This window comes from Paralichthys olivaceus, chromosome 4, assembly GCF_024713975.1.
Source record: "Paralichthys olivaceus isolate ysfri-2021 chromosome 4, ASM2471397v2, whole genome shotgun sequence".
In the NCBI taxonomy this organism is placed as follows: domain Eukaryota; kingdom Metazoa; phylum Chordata; class Actinopteri; order Pleuronectiformes; family Paralichthyidae; genus Paralichthys; species Paralichthys olivaceus.
The window spans coordinates 5352621-5368564 of NC_091096.1; the positions used below are offsets into that span (position 1 = coordinate 5352621).

Here is a 15944-nt window from a genome sequence, read left to right on the forward strand (position 1 = left end):
GTCCACTGTTTTGATTCCATTTATCTTATAGCGAGACATTTAATTTAGCAAATGTATTATTGATCGTTGATATCATGCAGATATTGTAAAGGGTGGTCAATGTGTTGTTTAAACGCGTTTCAAACGGATTAATGAGAAACATTTTGTTTACTGCGTTCATGTTTATTTCCACATTCTGACTTGAAAGCACGTGAACACACTGAAGTCAGAACAACAACGACTTCACAAGTGGGAAAACTGGACTTTCCGAGGAGCACGTGAATGCACAGTCTGTTTACTGTTTACATCCTTCAACAGACTCATGTCGACTCTTCTCTGAACACACAGCAGGTGCCTAGAACGGTGTCTTGCGCCCCCTGCTGATTACTTGACAGAACCATCAAATTGTGCTCACATTTCAAATTAACTTCAGAGTCCTGGACTTGGTGGAAGAATGTGGACGCTAATTTCAATGAGCTCCTTCTTTTTATACAAAATATACAATCATCAGTAACATAATACAATCAACAGTGCCTATTGGGTAAATATGTGGACTGCCTGTATGTTACAAAGATGTTTTTTGACAAAGGCGTCTACCGAGGCAGGTACAACTTCTCAGAGAAACCCAGTATAAAACCTCATTCACATCCTGCTACACATCCCTTCACTCGAACACTCAGTTTTAAGTGCCGTCAGAGTTTGTCAGCTGACCAGTTGCTTTAGTTTTCTTTGACCCATCCGAGTTCTGCTGCCGCTTCCTCTTTGGTCTGTTCTTCTTCCCTTCTTCTTCTCTGAATTGGTGCCTGTTGTGAGAAAGAAAAAGTTCCATATGTTTGCAAAGAGTATTGAAGTTAATGTACATAACAAAAACATTTTATGTGTGCCTTTTTAACATAAGGACAACAGATGGAATGTTTGCTTTGAGGCAAAGTCTGGCAGATATACTAAAACGACAGGGTTAAGGCCTTTGAGTGTGTTAAACATATGTGATGGAGTTAATAGTTTTTTTCCATCGTTCTGTGTGAGTCTTCTGTGTAGTTACGGGTTGTGTGATCTCACCTGGACTGCCAGCGTCGGCCGCTGTTCCACACTCTTCCAAAAGAGGGAAGCCAGTTGGCGTCTGTCTGTGAGCTGTGATCAAAGTTGGCCCCAACTCTGTTCGGTGGAAGCTTCTTCAGCTTCTCTTGCTCCTCTGGCAAAAGACAGATGAGATCATTTTCAATCATCAAATTCATTTAGTTTAATTCTACACAAGTCTACAATCTCTGCATCACTGAGACTTGAGAAGATTAAAATGACCGGTATTATAAATATTTTGATACTTGAGCGCCACGATTTCAAAAATTTGAATGTGTTTATGTGATTTCATATTTGACACAGATGCAATTTGAGCAGCAAAGACAAAAAGTCACTTAAACAGCAAAACATCAGATGAGTGATAAATAATAAAAACCTGCTGGTTATCATAAGTGATGTAACAGCATCCAGTAACACATGATTTGTCAGGTCTCATGGAAATGAAAAACAAGGACGGAACAAACTGCTCTGCTGACAAGTAGATTTAAACAAGTATTCCTACTCTGTTTGAGGAACTCTTGGAGCGATGGGCCAATCTCTGGATGTGCTGAAGCCCCAGAGGTCCCCTCCAAAGGATCGTCCTGGAGCCAAGGTGGGACAGCACCTACAACAGTCAGGACACTGATCACTTTTCAAACACATACAACAGGTGAACTGAGCTCCTAACTACTGGAGACACTGGGTTTCTTTCAATTTTTGATTGTATTACTTTGTTGTGTGAAAGGCAAATTAAATGTTTCTTTTCAGGATCACACAGGATGCATTGTAATGTTTTCAGAATAATATTAATCCTCAGAGGGACAGGGGGCAGAGCAACATCACTGAAAAGACAAAATATACATCGAGATAACTCCTCAACAGTCAAGAGTCATCTGGAAAATTTATGAAAACTTGAATGTGGTTTATGATAATAAGAAAATGGGATTTAAAAAGATAAAACACAGAAGAGACACCTCATATTATTACATTTCCACAATGTATATTATTGGACTGGTTCAAATACAGAGCTTAGTTGAGATACTGAAATTCATCCTTCACTGTACCTGTGTGAACATTTCCACTGTTTGCTGAATCCTGTAACAGACAAAAAATTAGGTGATTGTGTTTGCAGTTACTCATGAGAAACTTTCTGAATGATGGGTGTCCTTCTACCTGATAGCCGATGAAAGTCAGGCCATGTCCTGCTGCCGCCCGCGGTGCTTTCACCATTGACTCAACGAAGCTGCTCCCTGGCTGCTGGTCTGATCCCTGAGATGTAAACTGCGAGCTGTTCCCCAGAGAACAAGATGAACCCCGAACAAAGTTAAGTGATTCAAATTATATTGATGACACTATACAAAAAGAGGATAATATGTCTCAGGTAGACAAAGTGTTACCTGACAGAATCCTCCGCAGACACGTCTGTGCCATTGGGACCATTGAATGACTCCGGGTCTGCGTCACGCTGATAGTGATTCAGGAAATGCCAACAGTGGTTCACAGAGGAAGTCTGACCACTACCCATCTTCATCTCAGCTTTTATTATCACAATCCTTACACACTACTTTGCCCCAAATGTTAACACAATATTTTATTTTTCATCATCTCCATCTAATTGTAACCATAACCTGATGTGTAAAATTAAGTTTGTCATTAAACCACCATGACCTCCAGACACAAGGTTTCACCAGCTACAAATATTTGTTTTTAGAGTTAAACAGGTTTTCAGTTACACTCACAATGATCTAGTTGGGCAATTGTGACTTTTCTCATCTTACATGTAACTCAAATACACAAAAAGCAACAGTCAAGGCTGTAGTGATGGATACTGCCACTGCATCTCTGGAAAACAAACCTCTATTAGAGCCTGAAGGACCTCTTGACGATGCTTCTCCTGGGCCCGGATATGATCAGCTTGCTTAAGCCATGAAAAGAAAAGTAAACAGTTTTTAGGAATGCTAGTGGCAGTCTCAGAGCTGCCTCCACTGCTGTAGACTCTATTATCATTCAAATTAAAACAGTTACCTGTTTAATGAATTCATCCTCCTTCTCCACAAATGATTCCAAAACTTGTGGCAACTCAGCTTTAAACCTAAAAAAAAGCAAAAAATGATCCAATCTCTTATTTTCCATTAAAAACTTTATTAATATTGACTTTCAACTCTCGGAGAACCACCTTTCAGTTTCCTCCTCCGTGATGATGACCTTGTCTCGAAGCTTGGGGTCGGCTTTATTTTCCCACCAGAACTTGTGGGTATTCTTCCTGTGTTCTGGTCTGAAACCAAGTACATTTAAAACTGGTCAACCAGTAATTTTTCAAATGCACACAGTTTCATGCAATTTACTTATTACAAACAAAATTAAAAAAATAAAAAGCAGTTCATTTGATCAAACTTACGTGGCCATGTGTTCTAACAAGCCTCCGTACAGCACAGTCATGTTGCCGTCTGTAACATTTCTGTCTACTTCGAGCCCACAGCAGTAGCACCAGAATTTCTGCTGGTGCTCGCTGCAGTCAAACTTTTCTACTTGGGGCTTTTTAAGAGTGCGACGAGCTTCCTTCACCTGGTACAGAGAGAAAGAAAACACATACAGGAAACATAGATAAACATGGTGGTTGGACTGGAGCTCTGATTAAATCTGAGGCAGTCTAATACAACAGCTCTGCAATAAACGCTAAATTCATAAAGGTTGAATGTTGATCACTTCTTTGTCTGTAATTTGATTTGTTGTTTATTTTATTTCACACAGCATCCCATCATCTGATTCTCCACCTCATGAAGACATCATTCTATTCAGTAGACGTTCACTGCGCCGAGAATTGTTGTGTTGCTATAACTATTATTGATGAGGGTGTTTTAAAGGTTCACTGAGTAGATGCATGTAGCTGCTGAACACCCCTCACCTCATCCTTCCCTTCCAAACAGGAAGGAACCTGTTGCAGACTTCCGTTGTCATAAAAACTCAAAAGGTGTTTGCTTTGTCCAGTCTGGGCTACTGTAAAAAAAAAAAAAAACCTGGTGTATTTAAATATAAAGGACCATTATAGGGTAAAGAAAATAACAATTCACACAGTGTTGATGAAACACATGAGTCAAAACATCACTAATTTAAATTACTTTGCTGCCAATAGATCCCTTTCACCTCAATCTTAAAGTTGGCTAATGTTTTAGTGTTGTAAAGAACTGTGTTGCTTAGAAAATGTTTAAATGTGAATACAAATGAGCTAAATTCACTTCTCTATCAAACTACTGTTGGTCCCCAGCGTCCCTGACGCGGCATGCGTTATGTTGTTGGTTAGCACCAGGTGCTAGCATCGGGGCGAGCACGCGTGTAGATCCACAAAGTGGCTGGAAATGTTTGACATCGGCGTGAATCGGTGTAAATCAAACTTCTTACCTTCTCTAAGAATTTGAGAAGAACCACTCTCAGTCTGCTCTGGTGACTCTTCCCGAAGATGTGTCCCTTCCCGGCGAATGTAGTTTGCCGACACACGGCGCAATAATAAGGAGCCATTGACACAGAGACTAGTAAATTACAGATGAACTGACACATAAACCGAACATTTCTGTTTTAATTCTCATTGTTTATTGTTGGTGAAACGGAAAGCCACACAAGCTACAGCCCGGATATCCGCTCCAGAAAGGAAGCGGTTCCGTCTCGATATGTTTCCCCCTTGAAACAAACACAATTTATTGAACATCTGTCATCGTCAATATGAAATAATCCTAGCGATATTTTCAATCATCTAAAATGTTCGAATTGTAGTTTTCTTCACCCTGGAGTGGACCCTTTATATTTAAATACTTTATATTTACATTGAGAGGAGGTCCTCACTATGGAGGCCGCCATGTTTTTAAAGTAGCCCAGAATGGACAAACTAAATACCTTTCGAGTTTTGTATGCCAGCTTTCATTCTCTGTTAAAGTTGCTCTAATGTCAAATAGTTTCTTTGTCGATTGATCAAAGTCAAATGACATCAAACACATTTTCTGCTATGTTGTTCTCAGATACAAACATGGAACAAATGACTTCAAAGGAACTTCTAAGGAATTCTACAATCCTTAACTTCAACAAAGAAGTTGGCAACTTACTGCTTCCTGCTGCAAGAGAGATAGATCGAGAAGTGCTTTTACAACCAGATTAGCTTACGTTTTGTGTCAAGATGTCCAATATAGGTCGCAGGTGTAGAAAAAGGTCCATTGCTAAAGCCTGGCTGTTGGGCATCCGCAAGAGATTAAGAAGCTCCTTCTTAAAGAGGAAGAGAATCACATACAGCAAAGGGGTGAAAAGGCCATGTCGTGAGCCCACCCAGAGTCGAAGCTCGAGAGGCAAAAAAAGGCCCTACAATGAGATTGCCAAGAATGACAGTCCTCTAGAAAGGCCCTCCAAGGTGATGAGGATAAGAACTGATGCAGAGTTGATAAACACTCCTCACAGTAAAGCTGTCGATGGCCCTGCATCTCAATCCAAGCTTTCAGATGACCTCCATCTTGACGCTGCATATTTTGGGAAGAGTGTTTCCAATGCATCCAAAAGAGAATTTTTACAAGGCTCATTCTCACAAAGGAAGAGAATCACATACAGCAAAGGGGTGAAAAGGCCATGTCGTGAGCCCACCCAGAGTCTAAGCTCGAGAGGCAAAAAAAGGCCCTACAATGAGATTGCCAAGAATGACAGTCCTCTAGAAAGGCCCTCCAAGGTGATGAAGATAAGAACTGATGCAGAGTTGATAAACACTCCTCACAGTAAAGGTGTCGATGGCCCTGCATCTGAATCCAAGCTTTCAGATGACCTCCATCTTGACGCTGCATATATTGGGAAGAGTGTTTCCAATGCACCCAAAAGAGATTTTTTACAAGGCTCATTCTCACAAAGGAAGATAATCAAACTCAGCAAAGGGGTGAAAAGGCCATGTCGTGAGCCCACCCAGAGTCGAAGCTCGAGAGGCAAAAAAAGGCCCTACAATGAGATTGCCAAGAATGACAGTCCTCTAGAAAGGCCCTCCAAGGTGATGAGGATAAGAACTGATGCAGAGTTGATAAACACTCCTCACAGTAAAGCTGTCGATGGCCCTGCATCTCAATCCAAGCTTTCAGATGACCTCCATGTTGACGCTGCATATTTTGGGAAGAGTGTTACCAATGCATCTGAAAGAGATTTTTTACAAGGCTCATTCTCACAAAGGAAGAGAATCAAACTCAGCAAAGGGGTGAAAAGGCCATGTCGTGAGCCCACCCAGAGTCGAAGCTCGAGAGGCAAAAAAAGGCCCTACAATGAGATTGCCAAGAATGACAGTCCTCTAGAAAGGCCCTCCAAGGTGATGAGGATAAATACTGATGCAGAGTTGATAAACACTCCTCACAGTAAAGCTGTCGATGGCCCTGCATCTCAATCCAAGCTTTCAGATGACCTCCATGTTGACGCTGCATATTTTGGGAAGAGTGTTACCAATGCATCTGAAAGAGATTTTTTACAAGGCTCATTCTCACAAAGGAAGAGAATCAAACTCAGCAAAGGGGTGAAAAGGCCATGTCGTGAGCCCACCCAGAGTCGTAGCTCGAGAGGCAAAAAAAGGCCCTACAATGAGATTGCCAAGAATGACAGTCCTCTAGAAAGGCCCTCCAAGGTGATGAGGATAAATACTGATGCAGAGTTGATAAACACTCCTCACAGTAAAGCTGTCGATGGCCCTGCATCTGAATCCAAGCTTTCAGATGACCTCCATCTTGACGCTGCATATTTTGGGAAGAGTGTTACCAATGCATCCGAAAGAGATTTTTTACAAGGCTCATTCTCACAAAGGAAGAGAATCAAACTCAGCAAAGGGGTGAAAAGGCCATGTCGTGAGCCCACCCAGAGTCGAAGCTCGAGAGGCAAAAAAAGGCCCTACAATGAGATTGCCAAGAATGACAGTCCTCTAGAAAGGCCCTCCAAGGTGATGAGGATAAGTACTGATGCAGAGTTGATAAACACTCCTCACAGTAAAGCTGTCGATGGCCCTGCATCTGAATCCAAGCTTTCAGATGACCTCCATGTTGACGCTGCATATATTGGGACGAGTGTTGCCAATGCACCCAAAAGACATTTTTTAAAAGGCTCATTCTCACAAAGCCATTGGAAGTTTGGGGATAATGCTGGCAAACAGTGTGTAGCCAACAGTTTAGCTGCAGTCATAATGAATGAGTTAAAAAGTATAGCAACTTGGAGAGATGACACGGAAAACGATCTTGACTCTGTTCTTGGAGAAGGAAATATGTTGTATACCTATCTCAAAGACAGTGGGGAAATAAGTGGGGAAAGCGGCTTTCTGTTTATTGATGAGTTGCCAGATATGTACATCATGAAAGATGTGCTGTTTGAAATTAAGCATGGTCCAACTTACAGTGGAATGGTTGGTATCTTCGAAGAGGCAGAGGATGAATATATGAGGAATATTAACATACCCATGGACATGGCTATTCAGATAGCATTGACAGATCATGATGCTTGCTTTGTCACTCTTAGTTGTTACACATGTGTGATTGTTAAGCAAGGCCACCATTTTGCTGTGTTTGATCCTCATTGTCGCAACAGGTGGGGCTGTGTTGAAGAGCAAGGTACTGCCGTTGTTGTTTATCACTCTGAGTGCGAAACACTGTATGGGCACTTGTTGAACCTCGCCCAACAACTGCTCCTTCCCAGTGACACATTAGAAGACATGCCATTTGAGGTGACAGGCGTCAAGGTCAGGATCATAGATGATGATGCCACATTGTGAGGAGCCAACCACACTCCTCACAGTAAAGCTGTCGATGGCCCTGCATCTCAATCCAAGCTTTCAGATGACCTCCATGTTGACGCTGCATATTTTGGGAAGAGTGTTACCAATGCATCCGAAAGAGATTTTTTACAAGGCTCACTCTCACAAAGGAAGAGAATCAAACTCAGCAAAGGGGTGAAAAGGCCATGTCGTGAGCCCACCCAGAGTCGAAGCTCGAGAGGCAAAAAAAGGCCCTACAATGAGATTGCCAAGAATGACAGTCCTCTAGAAAGGCCCTCCAAGGTGATGAGGATAAGTACTGATGCAGAGTTGATAAACACTCCTCACAGTAAAGCTGTCGATGGCCCTGCATCTGAATCCAAGCTTTCAGATGACCTCCATGTTGACGCTGCATATATTGGGACGAGTGTTGCCAATGCACCCAAAAGACATTTTTTAAAAGGCTCATTCTCACAAAGCCATTGGAAGTTTGGGGATAATGCTGGCAAACAGTGTGTAGCCAACAGTTTAGCTGCAGTCATAATGAATGAGTTAAAAAGTATAGCAACTTGGAGAGATGACACGGAAAACGATCTTGACTCTGTTCTTGGAGAAGGAAATATGTTGTATACCTGAAGAGCGAGGTACTGCCGTTGTTGTTTATCACTCTGAGTGCGAAATACTGTATGGGCACTTGTTGAACCTCGCCCAACAACTGCTCCTTCCCAGTGACACATTAGAAGACATGCCATTTGAGGTGACAGGCGTCAAGGTCAGGATCATAGATAATGATGCCACATTGTGAGGAGCCAACCACCAGCTAAACAGCAACACTAACCAACAGGAAGTCAGACCTCTTTATTGTGCCCTGCTCAAAGGTAAAATTTAAATCATCAGGTTGCAAAAAACAGAAGAAGAGGTCTGGAGCGAACAGTGATTTCAACTAGCAATGAATATGACACATGAGTAGAAATAACCCATGTATCTGTCCAATTCTAGTCCTTCCTTTATAAAATAAAGTTTTAATAGTGAACTTAATGCACGTCTCCACTGTCCACAAAATATATGGTTCAACAATTGAAAATTCAGTTGTGTCTCCCAGCAAGGTTTTTTCCTCTGGTCAAGCATATGTTGCTCTCAGCCATGTTACAAGTCTGTGCCCTAATTATTAAGGAGTTTAAGGAATCTGCCATTTATTGTAAAGGTAGCAGAAGCAACAAGCAAAATATCAACTCTAACATCAAGCGGCATAACACAGACTGCATTTACCATCATATTGCACAACACTCAGAGTCTTTAGAGTACTTTTTTAGGCATACAAGCGATTGCACACATGAATAATGCTGATTGCATTTGCCTGACAGAGACATGGTTAGGAGTTGATGATCCACCACTGCAACACTGTCTTACAGCTTTCCAGTTCACGCGTTTGTCGTGTCCAGAGTTATGACAACACCTATCCACCATTGCAACATCTGAAACAAGGGTCACATGGTGGCCTTAGAATATACTATTCACTAACAAAAGATATTGTTACATGGCCTACAAAGTGCAATAATATTGAAAGTTTGATATTTCAAGTGAACAGTATTAACTTGACTGCTGCAGTGTCTTGTACGTCGGCATTTTCTCCCATAAACACTTAGATCCCTCTGATTTCCAAGTAAAACTATATGTAGTACTAGCACCCCGCTTAGTTTCTGTCTGAGCTGTTGTCTAACGGAGCTGCTTCCTTACCAACAAAAAGTTTACTATTGAAGGCTGTTTTACCAAATGAAACCATCAACCATCTGCTTTCAAATGGTCAGAGGTCACATGATGTTCCAGGGAAAGTGGTTTTGACATCAATGTAAACTGTAAATCTGCTTGTATATATATCTAAGGACTTTTCAATCAATACTGAAGATATTGTGAGGTCAGACATAGCAAATGTGGGAAAAAACAAGAGATGAAACTTATCCAACAAAAATACATGAAGTTAACAGAAATGAGTGGACACAGACTAGACTTCATGAAATGGGACTCTTGAGATTTGTGTTGGGTAGAATTAACAAAGGGTGAAATATATCCGAGACATTGGAACACGTCTGTCTGTGTCAAGCAGAACCTTAAGTTAATCAGCAGCTAAACATCCTTAGTGTCCACTGTTTTGATTCCATTTATCTTATAGCGAGTCGTCTTCCAGTGTGTAAATGAACTGTACTGTAGCTGCTATTTAATAACCTGTAGCACAAACATCTAAACATTTAATTTAGCAAATGTATTATTGATCGTTGATATCATGCAGATATTGTAAAGGGTGGTCAATGTGTTGTTTAAACGCGTTTCAAACGGATTAATGAGAAACATTTTGTTTACTGCGTTCATGTTTATTTCCACATTCTGACTTGAAAGCACGTGAACACACTGAAGTCAGAACAACAACGACTTCACAAGTGGGAAAACTGGACTTTCCGAGGAGCACGTGAATGCACAGTCTGTTTACTGTTTACATCCTTCAACAGACTCATGTCGACTCTTCTCTGAACACACAGCAGGTGCCTAGAACGGTGTCTTGCGCCCCCTGCTGATTACTTGACAGAACCATCAAATTGTGCTCACATTTCAAATTAACTTCAGAGTCCTGGACTTGGTGGAAGAATGTGGATGCTAATTTCAATGAGCTCCTTCTTTTTATACAAAATATACAATCATCAGTAACATAATACAATCAACAGTGCCTATTGGGTAAATATGTGGACTGCCTGTATGTTACAAAGATGTTTTTTGAGAAAGGCGTCTACCGAGGCAGGTACAACTTCTCAGAGAAACCCAGTATAAAACCTCATTCACATCCTGCTACACATCCCTTCACTCGAACACTCAGTTTTAAGTGCCGTCAGAGTTTGTCAGCTGACCAGTTGCTTTAGTTTTCTTTGACCCATCCGAGTTCTGCTGCCGCTTCCTCTTTGGTCTGTTCTTCTTCCCTTCTTCTTCTCTGAATTGGTGCCTGTTGTGAGAAAGAAAAAGTTCCATATGTTTGCAAAGAGTAGTGAAGTTAATGTACATAACAAAAACATTTTATGTGTGCCTTTTTAACATAAGGACAACAGATGGAATGTTTGCTTTGAGGCAAAGTCTGGCAGATATACTAAAACGACAGGCTTAAGGCCTTTGAGTGTGTTAAACATATGTGATGGAGTTAATAGTTTTTTTCCATCGTTCTGTGTGAGTCTTCTGTGTAGTTACGGGTTGTGTGATCTTACCTGGACTGCCAGCGTCGGCCGCTGTTCCACACTCTTCCAAAAGAGGGAAGCCAGTTTGCGTCTGTCTGTGAGCTGTGATCAAAGTTGGCCCCAACTCTGTTCGGTGGAAGCTTCTTCAGCTTCTCTTGCTCCTCTGGCAAAAGACAGATGAGATCATTTTCAATCATCAAATTCATTTAGTTTAATTCTACACAAGTCTACAATCTCTGCATCACTGAGACTTGAGAAGATTAAAATGACCGGTATTATAAATATTTTGATACTTGAGCGCCACGATTTCAAAAATTTGAATGTGTTTATGTGATTTCATATTTGACACAGATGCAATTTGAGCAGCAAAGACAAAAAGTCACTTAAACAGCAAAACATCAGATGAGTGATAAATAATAAAAACCTGCTGGTTATCATAAGTGATGTAACAGCATCCAGTAACACATGATTTGTCAGGTCTCATGGAAATGAAAAACAAGGACGGAACAAACTGCTCTGCTGACAAGTAGATTTAAACAAGTATTCCTACTCTGTTTGAGGAACTCTTGGAGCGATGGGCCAATCTCTGGATGTGCTGAAGCCCCAGAGGTCCCCTCCAAAGGATCGTCCTGGAGCCAAGGTGGGACAGCACCTACAACAGTCAGGACACTGATCACTTTTCAAACACATACAACAGGTGAACTGAGCTCCTAACTACTGGAGACACTGGGTTTCTTTCCATTTTTGATTGTATTACTTTGTTGTGTGAAAGGCAAATTAAATGTTTCTTTTCAGGATCACACAGGATGCATTGTAATGTTTTCAGAATAATATTAATCCTCAGAGGGACAGGGGGCAGAGCAACATCACTGAAAAGACAAAATATACATCGAGATAACTCCTCAACAGTCAAGAGTCATCTGGAAAATTTATGAAAAACTTGAATGTGGTTTATGATAATAAGAAAATGGGATTTAAAAAGATAAAACACAGAAGAGACACCACATATTATTACATTTCCACAATGTATATTATTGGACTGGTTCAAATACAGAGCTTAGTTGAGATACTGAAATTCATCCTTCACTGTACCTGTGTGAACATTTCCACTGTTTGCTGAATTCTGTAACAGACAAAAAATTAGGTGATTGTGTTTGCAGTTACTCATGAGAAACTTTCTGAATGATGGGTGTCCTTCTACCTGATAGCCGATGAAAGTCAGGCCATGTCCTGCTGCCGCCCGCGGTGCTTTCACCATTGACTCAACGAAGCTGCTCCCTGGCTGCTGGTCTGATCCCTGAGATGTAAACTGCGAGCTGTTCCCCAGAGAACAAGATGAACCCCGAACAAAGTTAAGTGATTCAAATTATATTGATGACACTATACAAAAAGAGGATAATATGTCTCAGGTAGACAAAGTGTTACCTGACAGAATCCTCCGCAGACGCGTCTGTGCCATTGGGACCATTGAATGACTCCGGGTCTGCGTCACGCTGATAGTGATTCAGGAAATGCCAACAGTGGTTCACAGAGGAAGTCTGACCACTACCCATCTTCATCTCAGCTTTTATTATCACAATCCTTACACACTACTTTGCCCCAAATGTTAACACAATATTTTATTTTTCATCATCTCCATCTAATTGTAACCATAACCTGATGTGTAAAATTAAGTTTGTCATTAAACCACCATGACCTCCAGACACAAGGTTTCACCAGCTACAAATATTTGTTTTTAGAGTTAAACAGGTTTTCAGTTACACTCACAATGATCTAGTTGGGCAATTGTGACTTTTCTCATCTTACATGTAACTCAAATACACAAAAAGCAACAGTCAAGGCTGTAGTGATGGATACTGCCACTGCATCTCTGGAAAACAAACCTCTATTAGAGCCTGAAGGACCTCTTGACGATGCTTCTCCTGGGCCCGGATATGATCAGCTTGCTTAAGCCATGAAAAGAAAAGTAAACAGTTTTTAGGAATGCTAGTGGCAGTCTCAGAGCTGCCTCCACTGCTGTAGACTCTATTATCATTCAAATTAAAACAGTTACCTGTTTAATGAATTCATCCTCCTTCTCCACAAATGATTCCAAAACTTGTGGCAACTCAGCTTTAAACCTAAAAAAAAGCAAAAAATGATCCAATCTCTTATTTTCCATTAAAAACTTTATTAATATTGACTTTCAACTCTCGGAGAACCACCTTTCAGTTTCCTCCTCCGTGATGATGACCTTGTCTCGAAGCTTGGGGTCGGCTTTATTTTCCCACCAGAACTTGTGGGTATTCTTCCTGTGTTCTGGTCTGAAACCAAGTACATTTAAAACTGGTCAACCAGTAATTTTTCAAATGCACACAGTTTCATGCAATTTACTTATTACAAACAAAATTAAAAAAATAAAAAGCAGTTCATTTGATCAAACTTACGTGGCCATGTGTTCTAACAAGCCTCCGTACAGCACAGTCATGTTGCCGTCTGTAACATTTCTGTCTACTTCGAGCCCACAGCAGTAGCACCAGAATTTCTGCTGGTGCTCGCTGCAGTCAAACTTTTCTACTTGGGGCTTTTTAAGAGTGCGACGAGCTTCCTTCACCTGGTACAGAGAGAAAGAAAACACATACAGGAAACATAGATAAACATGGTGGTTGGACTGGAGCTCTGATTAAATCTGAGGCAGTCTAATACAACAGCTCTGCAATAAACGCTAAATTCATAAAGGTTGAATGTTGATCACTTCTTTGTCTGTAATTTGATTTGTTGTTTATTTTATTTCACACAGCATCCCATCATCTGATTCTCCACCTCATGAAGACATCATTCTATTCAGTAGACGTTCACTGCGCCGAGAATTGTTGTGTTGCTATAACTATTATTGATGAGGGTGTTTTAAAGGTTCACTGAGTAGATGCATGTAGCTGCTGAACACCCCTCACCTCATCCTTCCCTTCCAAACAGGAAGGAACCTGTTGCAGACTTCCGTTGTCATAAAAACTCAAAAGGTGTTTGCTTTGTCCAGTCTGGGCTACTGTAAAAAAAAAAACCTGGTGTATTTAAATATAAAGGACCATTATAGGGTAAAGAAAATAACAATTCACACAGTGTTGATGAAACACATGAGTCAAAACATCACTAATTTAAATTACTTTGCTGCCAATAGATCCCTTTCCCCTCAATCTTAAAGTTGGCTAATGTTTTAGTGTTGTAAAGAACTGTGTTGCTTAGAAAATGTTTAAATGTGAATACAAATGAGCTAAATTCACTTCTCTATCAAACTACTGTTGGTCCCCAGCGTCCCTGACGCGGCATGCGTTATGTTGTTGGTTAGCACCAGGTGCTAGCATCGGGGCGAGCACGCGTGTAGATCCACAAAGTGGCTGGAAATGTTTGACATCGGCGTGAATCGGTGTAAATCAAACTTCTTACCTTCTCTAAGAATTTGAGAAGAACCACTCTCAGTCTGCTCTGGTGACTCTTCCCGAAGATGTGTCCCTTCCCGGCGAATGTAGTTTGCCGACACACGGCGCAATAATAAGGAGCCATTGACACAGAGACTAGTAAATTACAGATGAACTGACACAGAAACCGAACATTTCTGTTTTAATTCTCATTGTTTATTGTTGGTGAAACGGAAAGCCACACAAGCTACAGCCCGGATATCCGCTCCAGAAAGGAAGCGGTTCCGTCTCGATATGTTTCCCCCTTGAAACAAACACAATTTATTGAACATCTGTCATCGTCAATATGAAATAATCCTAGCGATATTTTCAATCATCTAAAATGTTCGAATTGTAGTTTTCTTCACCCTGGAGTGGACCCTTTATATTTAAATACTTTATATTTACATTGAGAGGAGGTCCTCACTATGGAGGCCGCCATGTTTTTAAAGTAGCCCAGAATGGACAAACTAAATACCTTTCGAGTTTTGTATGCCAGCTTTCATTCTCTGTTAAAGTTGCTCTAATGTCAAATAGTTTCTTTGTCGATTGATCAAAGTCAAATGACATCAAACACATTTTCTGCTATGTTGTTCTCAGATACAAACATGGAACAAATGACTTCAAAGGAACTTCTAAGGAATTCTACAATCCTTAACTTCAACAAAGAAGTTGGCAACTTACTGCTTCCTGCTGCAAGAGAGATAGATCGAGAAGTGCTTTTACAACCAGATTAGCTTACGTTTTGTGTCAAGATGTCCAATATAGGTCGCAGGTGTAGAAAAAGGTCCATTGCTAAAGCCTGGCTGTTGGGCATCCGCAAGAGATTAAGAAGCTCCTTCTTAAAGAGGAAGAGAATCACATACAGCAAAGGGGTGAAAAGGCCATGTCGTGAGCCCACCCAGAGTCGAAGCTCGAGAGGCAAAAAAAGGCCCTACAATGAGATTGCCAAGAATGACAGTCCTCTAGAAAGGCCCTCCAAGGTGATGAGGATAAGAACTGATGCAGAGTTGATAAACACTCCTCACAGTAAAGCTGTCGATGGCCCTGCATCTGAATCCAAGCTTTCAGATGACCTCCATCTTGACGCTGCATATATTGGGAAGAGTGTTTCCAATGCACCCAAAAGAGATTTTTTACAAGGCTCATTCTCACAAAGGAAGATAATCAAACTCAGCAAAGGGGTGAAAAGGCCATGTCGTGAGCCCACCCAGAGTCGAAGCTCGAGAGGCAAAAAAAGGCCCTACAATGAGATTGCCAAGAATGACAGTCCTCTAGAAAGGCCCTCCAAGGTGATGAAGATAAGAACTGATGCAGAGTTGATAAACACTCCTCACAGTAAAGGTGTCGATGGCCCTGCATCTCAATCCAAGCTTTCAGATGACCTCCATGTTGACGCTGCATATTTTGGGAAGAGTGTTACCAATGCATCTGAAAGAGATTTTTTACAAGGCTCATTCTCACAAAGGAAGAGAATCAAACTCAGCAAAGGGGTGAAAAGGCCATGTCGTGAGCCCA

The 15944-nt window shown here is 41.1% G+C and overlaps 2 protein-coding genes across 4 annotated transcripts; both read right to left on the reverse strand.

Annotated features, from left to right (window-relative positions):
- Positions 1 to 141: 141 nt before the first annotated feature.
- On the reverse strand, positions 142 to 4690 carry LOC138407453 (centrosomal AT-AC splicing factor-like). Its single transcript, XM_069523414.1, has 11 exons — positions 4435 to 4690; positions 3434 to 3600; positions 3212 to 3310; positions 3061 to 3127; positions 2891 to 2953; positions 2433 to 2500; positions 2209 to 2323; positions 2100 to 2130; positions 1559 to 1660; positions 1039 to 1171; positions 142 to 782 (listed from the first exon to the last, which is right to left on the reverse strand). Exons 1-11 carry the CDS (start codon positions 4588 to 4590, stop codon positions 662 to 664), a joined length of 1122 nt encoding a protein of 373 aa, XP_069379515.1. The 5' UTR covers positions 4591 to 4690; the 3' UTR covers positions 142 to 661.
- A 5435-nt stretch (positions 4691 to 10125) lies between these two features.
- LOC138407452 (centrosomal AT-AC splicing factor-like) lies at positions 10126 to 14667 on the reverse strand. 3 transcript variants are annotated; one of them, XM_069523412.1, is made up of 11 exons: positions 14416 to 14667; positions 13419 to 13585; positions 13197 to 13295; positions 13046 to 13112; positions 12876 to 12938; positions 12418 to 12485; positions 12194 to 12308; positions 12085 to 12115; positions 11543 to 11644; positions 11023 to 11155; positions 10126 to 10766 (listed from the first exon to the last, which is right to left on the reverse strand). In XM_069523412.1, exons 1-11 carry the CDS (start codon positions 14530 to 14532, stop codon positions 10646 to 10648), a joined length of 1083 nt encoding a protein of 360 aa, XP_069379513.1. In that variant the 5' UTR covers positions 14533 to 14667; the 3' UTR covers positions 10126 to 10645. The 3 variants fall into 3 exon arrangements, with proteins under 3 accessions (XP_069379513.1, XP_069379514.1, XP_069379512.1); XM_069523413.1 differs by adding an exon at positions 13926 to 14017 and having other exon boundaries at positions 12085 to 12308; positions 14416 to 14658; XM_069523411.1 differs by having other exon boundaries at positions 12085 to 12308.
- Positions 14668 to 15944: the final 1277 nt, after the last annotated feature.